We start from the raw sequence: 16,942 nt of genomic DNA on the forward strand, positions 1-16,942 counted from the left end.
TGTGCCATCCAACTAGAGAGATTTTCGATCCAATGTACGGACAACACAGCGTCTTCGGGCAAGACGAGGGGAGGAGGTGTCTGCCTACTGATCAACACTGCGTGGTGCTCGGACAGAGTGGCACTGACAAGCTCCTGCAGCCCGGACCTGGAACACCTATCAGTGAAGTGTCGTCCCTACTATCTGCCACGGGAATTCACCTCAGTCATACTGACAGCGGTCTACATTCCCCCCCAGGCAGACGTGGACTGTGCTCTGAACCTACTGTATGCCGACATCAGTGAACTTGAGACCAGATATCCGGAGGCTTTGCTCATTATAGTCGGGGACTTCAACCAGGCCAACCTCAGAAAGGCGCTGCCAAAGTTATACCAACTTGTCTCCTGCACCACTAGAGGCCCGAATATACTTGACCACTGCTACACAGCAGTCAAGGATGCCTACCGTTCCGTCCCACGACCTCACTTCAGAAAATCGGACCATCAGGCCGTACTCCTCCTCCCGGCTTACAAACAGAAACTGAAGTGGGAGGTCACGGTGTCAAAAGTAGTGTCGTGTTGGACAGAGGAAACAGATGAGGTCCTCTGTGACTGCTTTGAATCGGTGGACTGGTTAGTATTCAAGGACTCGGCAGCTAACCTCGATGAGTATGCCTCAGCTGTCACAGACTTCATTTGGAAATGCATGGAGGACTGTGTATCTTGTAAGACAATCCGGGTATTCCCTAACCGGAAACTTTGGATGAATTATGAGGTCAAGTCCCTTTTAAAGGCTAGAGCTGCGGCTTTTAGGTCCGGGGATACCAGTCGCGACATGGAATCCAGGTGTGAACTCCGGAAAGCCAATAAGAATGCCAAGAGGCAATATCAAGCCACATTGGAAGCCCAGGCTAACCAGAGGGATGCCAGTAGACTATGGCAGGGTCTAAATGAGATCACTGGGCGCAAAGAAAATGCTGGGAATATCAATAACTGTGGCACTTCTCTTCCTGACTAACTTGTATTCTACGCAAGATCCGAACAGAAGAGGAGTGTCCTGCTCCCTCCGGATGAACCGGGCCTGGTGGCATCGAGATTCATCGTCACCGAGGAGGGCGTTAGAAGGGCCTTCCTGAAGATAAATCCAAGTAAGGCGATGGGCCCAGATGGCGTCCCGGGACGGGTTCTCCAGGCCCGAGCAAGCGAGCTAGCTGGAGTGTTTGCTGACATCTTCAACTGCTCCTTGTTTCAGTCTAAGATTCCCTCGTGTTTTAAGGCGGCAACGATAATCCCGGTGCTGAAGAAGAGCAAGGTGGCATGCCTGAATGACTATCGACCTGTCGCTCTGACATCAACTGCTATGAAGTGCTTCGAGAGATTGGTTACGGCACACATCAACCACAGCCCACTGGTCAACCTCAACCCTTTGCAATTGGCCTACCGGAGCAACAGGTCAACGGCAGATGCCATCTCTCTGGCCCTACATTCCTCCTTAGAACACCTGGAAAATAAAGACACATACGTAAGGCTCCTTTTCATTGACTCCAGCTCTGCCTTTAATACCATCATTCCAAATAAACTGATTCCTAAGCTCCGGAACCTGGGCCTTAGCACTCAGATCTGCAGCTGGATCTTCAACTTCCTCACAGACAGGACCCAGGCTGTAAATATAGGGGACAAGCTCTCCCCTACAATCACTCCGAGCACCGGTGCCCTACAAGGCTGTGTACTCAGCCCCCTGCTGTACTCACTGTACACCCATGATTGTTAAGCCAAGTTTCCATTAAACTCAATATATAAGTTTGCTGATGACACAACAATTGTAGGCCGTATCTCGGGTAATGATGACTTTGAGTACAGAGAGGAAATTAAGAACCTGGTGGCATGGTGCGAAGACAATAACCTGTCCCTCAACGTCAGCAAGACGAAGGAATTGGTTGTTGACTTCAGAAGGAGTAGCGGACCACACAACCCAATTTACATCCATGGTGAGCAAATGGAACAGGTCAAAAGCTTTAAGTTCCTCGAGGTCAATATCACAGATGACCTGACTTGGTCCAACAAAGCAGAGTTTACTGCCAAGAAGGCCCACCAACGCCTTTACTTCCTGAGAAAACTAAAGAAATTTGGGCTGTCCTCTAAAACCCTAATTTTTATAGATGCACCGTAGAAAGCATTCTCCTAGGGTGCAGTATGGAAGTTGTCCTGTCCAAAACCGAAAGAAGCTGCAGAAGATCATGAACATCATATCACACAAACCAATCTTCCGTCCTTGGACTCACTTTACACCGCATGCTGTCGGAGCAGTGCTGCCAGGATAATCAAGGACGCAACCCACCCAGCCAACACACTTTTCGTCCCTCTTCCCTCCAGGAGAAGGCTCAGGAGCTTGAAGACTCGTACGGCCAGATTTGGGAACAGCTTCTTTCCAACTGTGATAAGACGGTTGAACGGATCCTGACCCAGATCTGGGCCGTACCCTCCAAATATGCTGACCTGTCTCTCGTTTTTTTGCACTTCCTTACTTTCCATTTTTCTAATTATGATTTATAATTTAAATTTTTAATATTTAATATTTGTAATCCAGGGAGTGGGAAGCGCAGAATCAAATATCGCTGTGTTGATTGTACGTTCTAGTATCAATTGTTCGGTGACAATAAAGTATAAAGTATTCTATAGGCCCCCTGGTAGCAGCAGAGATACCAAAGAGCAGATTGGTAGGCAGATTTTGGAAAGGTGCAAAAATAACAGGGTTGTTATCATAGGTGACTTTAACTTCCCTAATATTGATTGGAACCTGATCAGTTCCAATGGTTTAGACGGGGCAGAGTTTAAGTGTGTCCAGGACGGATTCCTGTCACAGTATGTTGACAGGCCGACTAGGGGAATGCCATACTAGATCTAGTACTAGGTAATGAACCGGGTCAGGTCACAGATCTCTCAGTGGGTGAGCATTTGGGGGACAGTGACCACCGCTCCCTGGCCTTTAGCATTATCATGGAAAAGGATAGAATCAGAGAGGACAGGAAATTTTTTAATTGGGGAAGGGCAAATTATGTGGCTATAAGGCTAGAACTTGCGGGTTTGAATTGGGATGATGTTTTTGCAGGGAAATGTACTATGGACGTGTGGTCAATGTTTAGGGATCTCTTGCAGGATGTTGGGAATAAATTTGTCCCGGTGAGGAAGATAAAAAAATGGTAGGGTGAAGGAACCATGGGTGACAAGCGAGGTGGAAAATCTAGTCAGGTGGAAGAAGGCAGCATAGATGAGGTTTAGGAAGCAAGGATCAGATGGGTCTATTGAGGAACATGGGGTAGCAAAAAAGGAGCTTAAGGGGCTGAGAAGAGCAAGAAGGGGGCATGAGAAGGCCTTGGTGAGTAGGGTAAAGGAAAACCCCAAGGCATTCTTCAATTATGTGAAGAACAAAAGGATGACAGGAGTGAAGGTAGGACCGATTAGAGATAAAGGTGGGAAGATGTGCTTGGAGGCTGTGGAAGTGAGTGAGGTCCTGAATGAATACTTCTCTTCGGTGTTCACCAATGAGAGGGAACTTAATGACGGTGAGGACAATACCAGTGAGGTTGATGTTGATGTTCTGGAACATGTTCATATTAAGGGAGAGGAGGTGTTGGGAGTTGTGAAAATACATTAGGACAGATAAGTCCCCAGGGCCTGACGAAATATTCCCCAGGCTGCTCCACAAGGCGAGGAAAGAGATTGCTGAGCCTCTGGCTAGGATCTTTATGTTCTCATTGTCCATGGGAATGGTACCGGAGGATTGGAGGGAGGTGAGTGTTGTCCCCTTGTTCAAAAAAAGGTAGTAGGGATAGTCCGGGTAATTATAGACCAGTGAGCCTTACGCCTGTGGTGGGAAAGCTGTTGGAAAAGATTCTTAGAGGTAGGATCTATGGGCATTTAGAGAATCATGGTCTGATCAGGGACAGTCAGCATGGCTTTGTGAAGGGCAGATCGTGTCTAACAAGCCTGATAGAGTTCTTTGAGGAGGTGACCAGGCATATAGATGAGGGTAGTGCAGTAGATGTGATCTACATGGATTTTGGTAAGGCATTTGACAAGGTTCCACACGGTAGGCTTATTCAGAAAGTCAGAAGGCGTGGGATCCAGGGAAGTTTGGCCAGGTGGATTCAGAATTGGCTTGCCCGCAGAAAGCAGAGGGTCGTGGTGGAGGGAGTACATTCGGATTGGAGGATTGTGACTAGTGGTGTCCCACAAGGATCTGTTCTGGGACCTCTACTTTTCGTGATTTTTATTAATGACCTGGATGTGGGGGTAGAAGGGTGGATTGGCAAGTTTGCAGACGACATAAAGGTTGGTGGTGCTGTGGACAGTGTAGAGGATTGTCGAAGGTTGCAGAGAGACATTGATAGGATGCAGAAGTGGGCTGAGAAGTGGCAGATGGAGTTCAACCCAGAGAAGTGTGAAGTGGTACACTTTGGAAGGACAAAATCCAAGACAGAGTACAAAGTAAATGGCAGGATACTTGGTAGTGTGGAGGAGCAGAGGGATCTGGGGATACATGTCCACAGATCCCTGAAAGTTGCCTCACAGGTAGATAGGGTAGTTAAGAAAGCTTATGGGGTGTTAGCTTTCATAAGGCGAGGGATAGAGTTTAAGAGTCACGATGTAATGATGCAGCTCTATAAAACTCTGGTTAGGCCACACATGGAGTACTGTGTCCAGTTCTGGTCACCTCACTATAGGATGGATGTGGAAGCATTGGAAAGGGTACAGAGAAGATTTACCAGGATGCTGCCTGGTTTAGAGAGTATGGACTATGATCAAACATTAAGGGAGCTAGGGCTTTACTCTTTGGAGAGAAGGAGGATGAGAGGAGACATGATAGAGGTATACAAGATATTAAGAGGAATAGATAGAGTGGATAGCCAGCACCTCTTCCCCAGGGCACCACTGCTCAATATAAGAGGACATGGCTTTAAGGTAAGGGGGTGGGAAGTTCAAGGGGGATATTAGAGGAAGGTTTTTTTACTCAGAGAGTGGTTGGTGTGTGGAATGCACTGCCTGAGTCAGTGGTGGAGGCAGATACACGAGTGAAATTTAAGAGACTACTAGACAGGTATATGGAGGAATTTAAGGTGGGGGGTTATATGGGAGGTAGGGTTTAAGGGTCAGCACAACATTGTGGGCCAAAGGACCAGTACTGTGCTGTACTATTCTATGTTCTATTATGTAGAAAAAGGCAGGATTGTTCAATTTGGTGAAAATAAAGAAAAAAACACTTTGTTAAATGGTGAGAGATTCGATATTGATGTTTAAAGAGGCTTGGGTGTGTTTGTACAGAAGTCTGTGAAAGCCAACATACATGAGTAACAGGTAAATAGGAAAGCAAATGTTATGTTGACTGCATAACAAGTTTGTAAAAGGAGTAGTCTTATTGCAACTCCATAGGACCAGGAGAAACCTGGAGTGATGTGCTTAAATGTGATTTTCTTAATCAAGAAATGACACACTTGTCTCAGAGAGAAAGATCCAGTTAACTGGTTTGATGTATGAGCAAAGATCATATCGACTTGGGTCTGTCTTCTGTAGAATTTAGCAGAATGAAGGGTCACCCTTAAGCTTACAAAACTTTTACAAGGCTATTGTAATCATCCTGGGCATGCAGGCGAATGTCAAAATCGGTGGAAACTTGGAAAAAATAATACGAGATTTATGTAGAAAGTTTCGTGGCTATAACTCGCGTAATACCTATAACTACCTGTAAAGCCATTTACTAAAACTATACTGGGAGATAATATTGTTCAATACATTACTTGCAAACACTCAAACAATAGTAGTTTACGACTGGACAGTTGGTTCCTGCAATTGGTCAGTCTAAGTTGATATCTCATAAGAGGAATGGAAAAACTTAAACAAAAAAAAAACGAACGCTGGCAGAAGAATTGGCATAAGGGAATACAGTGTGGAGATCGAGCACCATTCACGAAATATCATGCTGCAAGTTTCAATAGCATAAAACATCGGCTGAGCGGGTGGGCACAGCAAGAGTGGAGCGAAGGCCGAAACAGCGACCCGAGTCACCATGTCTCCACTGATCCCCAGCGCCATGAACAACTAACACCGACCCAGCCCGTACTCGCGGAGGAGATGGTACAGAGTGCGTGACCGCAGAAGCCCGTTTACCTGGAGGGTGAGGGTGAGGGTCAGCGTACACGACAGCACAATAACAGCAGATGCAGAGCCGCCGTCAGCAGCCGGGGACAGACGACAACAACAAGAACACCATCACCATCCTCAGCAACTGCCAGCGTCCAGCCGCCGTCGCCCGCCTCGGATTTAAAAATTCACCAATCGCCGGCCAGCAATGCTGCGGGGGCTCACGGGTATTGCTGGTGCGCATGTGTGTCGGTCCGGCCCGGCTCCCGTCTGTAAACTAGGCAGTGTTAGGTCTTTGGAAATTAAAGCTGAAGGATCCCTACTGAGTGGAAGCGATTGTGCGATTCTGTTCGGTGTTATTAGTTCTACTGTTTTGTTTCAGTCAGACTACTGGAAATAAGCTAAGCTCGCGGAGAATTCTGGGAGTTGTAGTTTTTCCATCTCGGACTGTTGCGGGTGACTGCGGGCCCAATTCGCCAGCGATCCTACTATTTCGCGTATGTTGTAGAACGGACGCTGGAGTCAAGCAGGATATGTCCTCAGCTCTCGGGAAGATTAAGCCATTGAACGAGTAAACTACCCGTCACGTGGTGGCAGCATGGCGTGTTTCGCAGATTTAAATATCGTCAATGTGGGTGATAGAAAACGAATGCAAACTATAATAGAAACTGCGGCGCATCGTGAGTATCGACAAAGTCAAACGAGTTAACTACTTGGGTATCCCTCGTTTCCAGTGTCTGTTACTGTATGCTTTTGTGTATAGTTCATGTAGCCAGTGTTTTGCGTGTAGTGTAGTAAGTGATCCACGTGTCTGTTTAAATGCATCCATTTACAATTTAAACACTTCCCCAAGTTGAAGTTAATAGGCTATTAGTTTGCGAAAGCTTTAATTAAATGGTATTTTTCTCTAAAACGTACTAATAAACGTTTTCTCCCCTTTGCATTGCAGTCTTTTTATTTAAAAATAAACTTTATTCGTAATCAAAATATACTGTATGTACAAAGAAAGAAACAGTGCAAACAGCTTTTCCATTCATGATCGCTACATTCAACAAATATTTTTAAATAAATAAAACAAACATTGCACCATACCATTCTGTGGTCCCTGGGATGATATGTCCTTTTCATTGGTTTTGCCACTCAAGTGTGCTCCTTTGGCTGCAGTCACGGAAGGAGCCAATGCTAGGCACCTTCTTCAGAGCCTTTGGCTGCATCCAGTTTCAGTGCATTCCTTCGCATGCACTCCAACAAACTGAAATGTACAAATCTCCAGCATTTCCTCACAGACAATGCTGTGCTGGAAGATTAACGACTTTTGGGTAGATTTTTAACGGTACTTGATGTTTGTCTCGGTGTGTGTACCGGCGAAAGGCCCACAGGTCAAAGAGTTCTTTGTTACACAGCTGTTGAGGATGAACCAGGGCATAGGCCTTGACATCTGTTTTCATACTCTCTCTGCAAAGAGGTGGGTGACCATCTCTTTCACACCGCAGCTATCCCAAGAGCAGCATACATGGGGGGGGGGGGAGGGTGATATGTCATCTGTACAGGAAGCTTCTTAACTGGGAGAACACACCTCACTGTCAGCTAAGGAAAAGAAAATCTTGATGTGATGTGGCGATGAGGGATTCTGCAAGATTGTTTGGAGAATCTGCTAATGGCACTACGTCACTCTATCCAAAGTTTCTTTGCAGTCAGTGGCTAAAGACTCCTCCCCTCTCCAGCATGTTTTTTTCCTAAACTATCCTCTTAAAACCTCTCAAGTTATGTGTTACATCAGCAGCCACCTTCACCAATCATAGCTTATCTGTGAAACACTATAAAACATTTGCTAAATTTCTGTGGCTAACTGTAGGATCACCTTCATTGATATCTATCATGTATCTTGTGTTAATGCATTTATGGCAAATAATTGGTGTAGATCAAATTGCTAATGGGCACAAATTTAAGTGCATCAAAATAGTTACTATGAATGGAGCTGATTAGTATTTGCTGCATGCATATGGGTTGTTTTGGAACTTTAAAACTGAAGACTCATTTAACTTTTTTCCCAAGATGATACACCTGAGTATTCCCAACCACACTTGACCACTAGTGACAGGTGATATGATAAAAAACCATTGTTAGTTTATAGATGCTAGAATCTGGAATAACACAAAAGACACTAGAAGAGCTCGGCATATTTGGTAGCACTCACAATGCGCTGGAGGAACTCAGCGGGTCAGTCAGCATCAGTTGAAAAGATTAGTCGACGTTTCAGGCCGAAACCCTTCGTCAGGACTGAAGGAAGAACTTTGGGAAGGGTTTGAAGAATGCTGGTGGTTGAAAAAAACAGTAATTTGAAAGACAAAGGGGTGGGGGAGGGGAAGCAGGGTGATTGGCAGGAGAACAATGTGCAGTAGTAGAAGGAGGCAGAACTATGAGGGAGGTGATGTGAAATAGGGATAGAGGAAGGGAAGGGGAGGGAATTACTGGAAGTTGGAGAATTCTATGTTCATACCAAGGGGCTGGAGACTACCTAGACGGTATATGAGGTGTTGCTCCTCCAACCTGAGTTTAGCCTCATCATGGCAATAGAGGAGGCCATGTATGGACATATCTGAATGGGAATGGGAAGCAGAGTTGAAATGGTGGTTACCGGGAGATCCTGTCTGTTGTGGCGGACGGAGTGGAGATGCTCGATATTGGGTAGTATCTATGGAAAGAATGGGACAGTTGATGTTTTGGATTGAAAACCTTTATCTGGGAAGGCCAGCCCAGGCAAACGGTCTTGACTCAAAGTCAGCTGTCCAATGTTCCTCTAAAGGTGCTAACTGACCTACTGATTATCAGTTTATAGATCTTTTATGCAGTGTGTGGGCACATGGCCAAGTGGTTAAGACATTGGACTAGCGACCTGAAGGTCGTGAGTTCGAGCCCCAGCCGAGGCAACATATGTGGTGTCCTTGAACAAGGCACTTAATCGCACATTGCTCTGCGACAACACTGGTGCCAAGCTGTATGGGTCCTAATGCCCTTCCCTTGGACAACATTGGTGTCGTGGAGAAGGGAGACTTGCAGCATGGGCAACTGCTGGTCTTCCATACAACCTTGCCCAGGCCTGCACCCTGGAGACTGAAGACTTTCCAGGCGCAGATCCATGGTCTCACAAGACTAATAGATGCCTTTATTTATTTATTATTATGCAGTGCCTGATTTGCATTGGAAGAACTGATTCTAAAGAGAACTACAGGAAAGACGTCAATAAGATTGAAAGAGTACAGAGAAAATTTACAAGGATGTTGCCCAGACTTGAGGACTTGAGTTATGGGGAAAGGTTAAATTAGTTAGGACTTTCTACCCTGGAGTGTAGGAGAATCAGAGGAGATTCGATAGAGGTAAACAAAATTATGAGGGGTGTAGATGGGATTTTTCCGCTGAGGGTGTGTGAGATTAGAACTGGAGGTCATGGATTTTCGGTTAACAGTGAAATATTTAAGGACAACCTGAGAGGGAGTTCTTCACTCAGAAGGCAGCAGGCACTTTGCCATGGACTAGGTGGATCAAAGGGTCTGTTTCTGTGCTGTGGTACTCTATGAATTTTTTCTCATTTTCAATTGCAAGTTTTATTGTTGTTAAACTTCTGTTGTTCCTCTCCATGCCTTGTGGCACATCAGGTGGCAACTTTTGATGTTTCCTTAGCATTTTGTCTGTTCCTTATGAGGCCGAGTTGTTAGCTTGGTGTTCAACCCAGCACAGATAGAGAGCGTGCAAGGAGCCGGACAGATTCAAACCCGGGACCTCTCGCCACGAAGCCTCTACATAACCTTCTTAATTTAAAATTTTTCTTTGAATCCAGACAATGCAATAATAGAGATAAAACTGTCTATTCATTTTAAGTCTTTCAGCAGGGTGTTGTTGCTGGCTTGGAGATATTGAGATATGGAACTTAACGCAGAATGAAATAGACTATTGACTTTATCAATTGATATAACTAATAAAGTCAGTTAATGTCAGGATTTTCTAAAAACTACACTTTAAAAGGTATAATTAACTACTTACACAAACTATTTCAAATTAATTTTCTTTCTGTTCTTTAGTTGGTTACTCGACAGTTGCAATTAATCACGTGGTTGACTTTCAACAGAAAGGGCAGGTAAGGTAACTCAATCAATGAGTCTATTAAAACTTGGTGTGGTGCTACCCTTTCTAGCAGTTTGCCTAGTTACAAGTTTTACCACCTGGCATGTTTGGTGTAACTTCAGTTTTCATAAGTTAAATCAAAAACAATAACTATTTGCAGTCCATCTAACTTCAGGTGGGACAGGTGAGTAGGAAGGCAATTGATATATATCAGAAGTATTTAGAGAGTATAGTCTCTTTAACAAGACCACATCCAGAATTTAATTGTGCAGGTTTGGTCTCCTTATGTAAGAAAAGATGCACATGCAGTAGAGGAAGTGCAGCAACAAATCAACCGATTTCTTCAAGGGATATCAGATTTGCAAGATGAGAGACAGAGAAAAGGCAGGGCATTCTCCAAATAGAAGTTACAAATACATGACGTATAACATTGTAAAACTGTGTATAAGCTTATATGCCAATCAGAATTGTAGTAGGCCATGTGACATAGGTGCTGAATTAGGGCGTTCAGCCCTTCGAGTCTGCTCCGCTGTTCGATCATTTCTGATTTATTATCCCTCTCAACGACATTCTCCTGCCTTCTCCCTGTGACCTCTAATCAGACACCTATCGACCTTAGCAAGCTGACAGGTAGTGGTGTTTATGCACTTGCGTCCATTCCGATGAAGTGGTTGTGAAGCTTATCAGCTGCTCCCTGAGAAGTAACTTGGATCTACTTCATTTTGCCTGCTGTCACAACAATTCAACAGATATGCCATTCATTGACTACAGCTCAGCAATAGTTCCCAAGCATCTATTCTGAATCTCACCCAGGGAAATGCATTTTTTTTTAGTTGCAAAGCATGTTTCCTGGAGTTATACTATGCAACTAAGAAACAATTTGCAGATGGCACTGTGTGGCTCAGAGTTCACCACTGGCATTGCGTCTCCCATCTAAGTAGTGCATGCAGCCCAGGTTCCTGCAGATTTTCTGTTGAAGCCCATTTGAATGGAAACATAATGTGGTCTACTATGTATTTTGTTCCGTATATACTCTACATCCAATCACTGCTCTATGTTCAAAGTAATTTTATTATTAAAGTACATATATGTCACCATATACAACACTGAGATTTGTTTTCATGTGTGTGATTTCATATATTTTCATGTATTCATATATTCCATATATGTCAAGCCACATTTCCCTGTAATCAAGTAATTATTAAAGTAAGAGACTGGAATTCACCTATAATAGCTACATTTAAATTAAATTTATTACCAATGATTTTAATTAATTAATAATTTCATGATATAATGTACGTACCAGCTGCAGCTGTAGCTTATAATTACTTTGCCTCATATACATAGTTTTATTGTTTTAGTGGAATTAGTTATATTTGGCTGAATATCTTAATATAATTTGAAATTATTATAAACAATTACATTTTAATCTTGAGTGAAACCAACTCACATGCATTAATTTAATTGATTCTTTCTCTTTTTGTATTTATTGTACTAAATATCTTTCTCAGGAAATTACAAATCCAGTATCCATTACAGAGCTTTTTCCATCTCCACCTATTGTGCAGGTATGTACGGAAAGTAATTTTGAAGAATGATTAGAATGACATGGTCATTGCTCTATCAAAACTCCTTTAAGGCTGACTAGACCAATTTTGAAGATGCAAGTAGTATTTTAATATGCAAAATTTTAGTACTATGCAGAAGTTAACAATAGTGTGATTATATATTTCAGTGTTCCAATACTGGTGATGTAGCAGCTGTATATTTTTATTTAAAATAATAATTTTTCTTTTCTCTGTAAGTTTATTGAAATAAAGAATCTAAAGAAGTTGTAGGTACATTTTTATGTGATTAAATATACAAGAATAAACAGCTTTAAATCATTCTCCAGTGATCTCATTGTCAAACTTCAGTTTTGTATTAAACAGCAGCCTTTCATTGTTTTGAGATTTCTCCATAAATGTAATTCATTGAAGTATTTAATATTTTGAACGTCTGCTTAAATGTATTATTTAATTCTTTGAGGATTGTTTTTGCAAAGAGTAAGTATTCATATACTTTATAGATATGGTTAAAACCATTACTTGTACTTAAATTCATAATTATAACACCAAGTTTTAAGTACAAGTCTATTCATTATATGCAAAAAAAATCATCATTTTTAACATTGTTTATTTTCACTGCTGTAAGCTGTCTTAGATAGTATTGCAGTGAATTGGCCTGCTAAGCTGTTCTCCTGAAGGGCAAGAATACTAAAATTAGCCATCACTTCTTCAGTTAAGTAAAGTAAGGTTGGTCAGGTTTTGAGGAATGTTTTTCTATGCAGTGAACCATACCAGAATTATTTGTGTGGTTGTAGGTGGGTGATATTCTGCATGGAGGTCGTTGACCAGTGGTGTGCCTCAGGGATCTGTTCTGGGACCCCTACTCTTTGTGATTTTTATAAATGACCTGGATGAGGAAGTGGAGGGATGGGTTAGTAAATTTGCTGATGACACAAAGGTTGGGGGTGTTGTGGATAGTGTGGAAGGCTGTCAGAGGTTATGATGGGACAATGATAGGATGCAAAACTGGGCTGACAAGTGGCAGATGGAGTTCAACCCAGATAAGTGTGAGGTGGTTCATTTTGGTAGGACAATATGATGGCAGAATATAGTATTAATGGTAAGAATCTTGGCAGTGTGGAGGATCAGAGGGGGTCTTGGGGTTCAAGTCAATAAGACACTCAAAGTTGCTGCGCAGGTTGACTCTGTGGTTAAGAAGGCATATGATGCATTGGCCTTGATCAATCGTGGGATTGAGTTTAAGAGCTGAGAGGTAATGTTGCAGCTATATAGGACCCTGGTCAGACCCCACTTGGAGTACTGTTCTCAGTTCTGGTCACCTCTCTACAGGAAGGACGTGGGTACCATAGAAAGGGTGTATTGGATATTTACAAGGATGTTGCCTGGATTGGGGAGCATGCCTTATGAGAATAGGTTGAGTGAACTCGGCCTTTTCTCCTTGTAGCGACGGAGGATGAGAGGTGACCTGATAGAGGTGTACAAGATAATGAGAGGCATTGATCGTGTGGATAGTCAGAGGCTTTTCCCCAGGGCTGAAATGGCTTGCACGAGAGGGCATAGTTTTAAGGTGCTTGGAATTAGGTACAGAGGAGATGTCAGGGGTAAGTTTTTTACGCCGAGAGTGGTGAGTGCGTGGAACGGGCTAACAGCAGCGATGGTGGAGGCGGAAACAATAGGGTCTTTTAAGAGACTCCTGGATGGCTATATGGAGCTTAAAAAAATAGAGGGCTATGGTTAAAGCCTAAGTAGTTCTAAGGTAGGGACATGTTCGGCACAGCCTTGTGGGCCGAAGGGCCTGTATTGTGCTGTATGTTTTCTATGTTTTCATGTTCTATGTTTCGATGAAATTAGCCACAATTAGATAATACTGAATCTATTCAACTCCACTCAGTTTTGAGGAACAGCTTTGGTGGGCATATATATCACCATATGCACAAATATTTTAATTTTTTTCTCCAAATGTATGACCATGTATTGTACTGAATTTAGGAATGTACTCAAAATAGATATGTAGGATTGAATATTTGAACATAATAATCTTGTAAAACATAAAGCAATGAATGCTACCTATTGAGGTTATCATAATGACATTAATTTTTTGAATGTTTTAAGAGTGCATTAACGTATAATTGATCATCTTTACTCAATAGATTATGTATAATATCTGACTGACTGTACTATTGCAGGTGCTATTAAGTGCTTTATAAAATCTTATTTTGGGATGGTGTTTGTGAATGAATGATTCCAGCTAAAGGAAAAGTACATTTTTCAGTGACTTAATATGAGAAACAAATAAATATGAAACTGATGACTTTAATAGAATTTCTGTCAAATAGGGAAAATCGAAACCAATTAAAATTCTGACCAGACTTACTTTGATTGCGTCTGATGTTTCACATTACAATCAATTGGTAAGTGCTAACATTTCTTTTCTAAGCTGTGAGTTTGGTAAATTAGTCATTTCTAATAGTTAAGATTATAACTTGATTGCAGAGATTTACAAATATGCTGCCAGGAATAAAAATTGTAGAAATGAAAAAAGATAGATGAACGATAGAGATTGTTGGAAGTTACTGAAAGTCCAGAGTAACACATACAAACTGCTAGAGGAACTCAGTGGGTCATGTAGCATTTATGGGGAGGAATAAAGAATTGGTGTTTTAGGCCAATAGACTTAATCAGGACTGGAAATAAAGGAGAAAGAAGCCTGCAAAGGAAGGTAGGGGAAGGGAAGGTGTTGGGTGAAACCGTGAGTAGATTGGTTGGTAGGTGGGTTGGGAGGGAGGATGAAGTGAGAAGCTAGGAGGTGATAGGTGGAAAAGGTAAGGGCTGAAGAAGGAGAAATCTGATAGGAAAGGACAGTGCACCATGGGAGAAAAGGGAGAAAGGGCCGCAGAGGAATGTGATATGGAGATACGAAGAGAAGGAGTAAGAGGGTAGACTGCTTCCAGATCGTTGGATGTTATACTTGTCAATTCCCAAACACACTTTATTTCACTTTTTTTGTAAAATGTTACACGGTGTACAATAAGTATCCAATGAACTGACAAGATTAAAAAGGAATACAAAATGGAAAAGGTAAAGGGCTAAAAAAGGAATCTGATAGGAAAGGAGCGTAAGCCAATGGGAAAGGGAAGGAGGACGGGCACTGGAAGGAGGTGATAGACGGGTGAGGAGAAGAGAAGAGTCAGAATAGGGAATGGGAAAGGAGAGGAGGAATTACCAGAAGTTGGAGAAATTGATGTCCATGGTGTCAGGTTGGAGGGTAACGATGCTGATTGCTCCTCCAACCTGAGAGTGTCCTCGTCGTGGCATTAGAGGAGACCGTGGAACGACATGTCAGAATGGGAATGGGAAGTGGAATTAAAATGGTAGGTCATGGAAAATCCAGCCTGTTGCAGATAGAGTGATGATGCTCAATAAAGCAGTCCCCCAATCTATATCTGGTCTCACAAGTATGGTGTGATTCTGGTGCTTACGCCTCAAAGAATGGGAGAGACAGAAAGTTTTGCCACAGCAAAACCATTCATGAATATATATTTACAAGGTTGTGATCTGTTAGTCTCTGTGTCTAGTGATGGATGTTAAGATTAGGCTGATTTAAGTATTTGTAAACCAGTGCAGATAGATTGGAAATTTATCACATGGCCAAGAATTCCTGTGAAATATATGTTTATGATGATGTGGTTTGTAACTGACCACGATGCAGAAAGGCAAAAAATTGGATGGCCTATTGAAGCCTATTTTTGCTGCTCAGGATCTTGGTCAGATCCTTACAAAGAACAATAAGGACCCAGGAGCTAGAGGAGTAGCCAGAGAAATGAAGTCAAATGCCCTCAAAGTTTATATGGAAACTTTCCTCAGTGAACAGCTTTAATTAGCCAAGCAGAGTATTTTTGTTAATTGCATTTGTTGAAGTTGAAACTTATATTAAACGAATGGCTTTATCTTTTTTGTTATGTATCAGATCAAAAAGAAGTGTTTCTTCATTTTATTGTGTACACACTTATACAATATGTAAAGAATGATCAATTCCGAGATAAATTACAATTCTTAGTAATAATGTTGATACTTCTTAAAAGGTGCAGTTTGTTTTCATGATGCCAATTGTATCTGTTTAACGTATTCTATTGTCCAAAGTGCTAAATCTAATTCTGCTTTCTATCAGGTGTATTGAGAGCAAAATTCTAAACTTTTGTACATTTTCCTTTCTATTAGTTGCAGCCTCATTGAAGTGAATGTACTGTATTAAACACTGAAACTTGTTATGTTGCAGAGAACTGCTTACCCTCAGACGACGCCATATGACATTATAGCTGTGGAACCCAAAACAGAAAAGTTGTTTCATGTAAGTGAACTAGAATCAAGGAGATATAATTAACTACAATGTACTTACATATGAAACAATTAAAATAATTACCTTGCATTTCAGTGTCTTAATTTCATAGTCGTACTTTATTGATCCGGGGGAAACTGGTTTTCGTTACAGTTGCACCATAAATAACAAATAGTAATAGTAATACTACTATTAGTAAATCGTAAATAATAATAGTCATGGAAATAATAACTAGTAATAGAATAGTAATAGAAAAATAGTAATAAATAGTTAAATAGTAATATGTAAATTATGCCAGTAAATTATGAAATAAGTCCAGGACCAGCCTATTGGCTCAGGGTGTTTGACCCTCCAAGGGAGGAGTTGTAAAGTTTGATGGCCACAGGCAGGAATGACTTCCTATGACGCTCTGTGTTGCATCTCGGTGGAATGAGTCTCTGGCTGAATGTACTCCTGTGTCCAACCAGTACATTATGTAGTGGATGGGAGGCATTGACCAAGATGGCATGCAACTTGGACAGCATCCTCTTTTCAGACACCACCGTCAGAGAGTCCAGTTCCATCCCCACAACATCACTGGCCTTACGAATGAGTTTGTTGATTCTGTTTGTTTGTTGAATTTGTATATGACCTTTTTTTAATTGCTGATAGCTAAATTAACAAATAGATTAACTAAGCAGAAGATCCACTTTTCCTTTTCGTAACCCTTTTCCAAATCCATTGTGGTCTGGTATGACATTAATTGGTTGTTGCTATTTTAAGTTAGATAATACACAAATAAGACTGTGCTGTGGGCCTGG

General features: G+C 42.0%; 2 protein-coding genes across 7 annotated transcripts in view; one reads left to right on the forward strand and one right to left on the reverse strand.

Moving 5' to 3' along the window:
• Positions 1-7,293, reverse strand: part of LOC140185722 (kinesin-like protein KIF20B) — a 92,160-nt gene extending 84,867 nt beyond the window's left edge. For 4 of the 5 annotated variants that reach the window (XM_072239298.1, XM_072239299.1, XM_072239300.1 and 1 more), the window contains exon 1: positions 6,144-6,246. The gene's annotated coding sequence lies outside the window, so the exon portion shown is untranslated. Of the gene's footprint in view, positions 1-6,143; positions 6,247-7,208 lie in introns of those variants that run through there. The other variant, XM_072239297.1, reaches the window with a different exon arrangement.
• Positions 6,344-16,942, forward strand: part of rpp30 (ribonuclease P/MRP 30 subunit) — a 34,858-nt gene continuing 24,259 nt past the window's right edge. For both annotated transcript variants that reach the window (XR_011882706.1, XM_072239302.1), the window contains exons 1-5: positions 6,344-6,796; positions 10,196-10,251; positions 11,750-11,806; positions 14,143-14,217; positions 16,083-16,154. Coding sequence is in view for 1 of the 2 variants with exons in the window: in XM_072239302.1 (XP_072095403.1) it covers positions 6,715-6,796; positions 10,196-10,251; positions 11,750-11,806; positions 14,143-14,217; positions 16,083-16,154 (342 nt within the window). In the remaining variant the exon portion in view is untranslated. The remainder of the gene's footprint in view (positions 6,797-10,195; positions 10,252-11,749; positions 11,807-14,142; positions 14,218-16,082; positions 16,155-16,942) is intronic.

Source organism: Mobula birostris, chromosome 21, assembly GCF_030028105.1.
Source record: "Mobula birostris isolate sMobBir1 chromosome 21, sMobBir1.hap1, whole genome shotgun sequence".
NCBI classification, from domain to species: Eukaryota; Metazoa; Chordata; class Chondrichthyes; order Myliobatiformes; family Myliobatidae; genus Mobula; species Mobula birostris.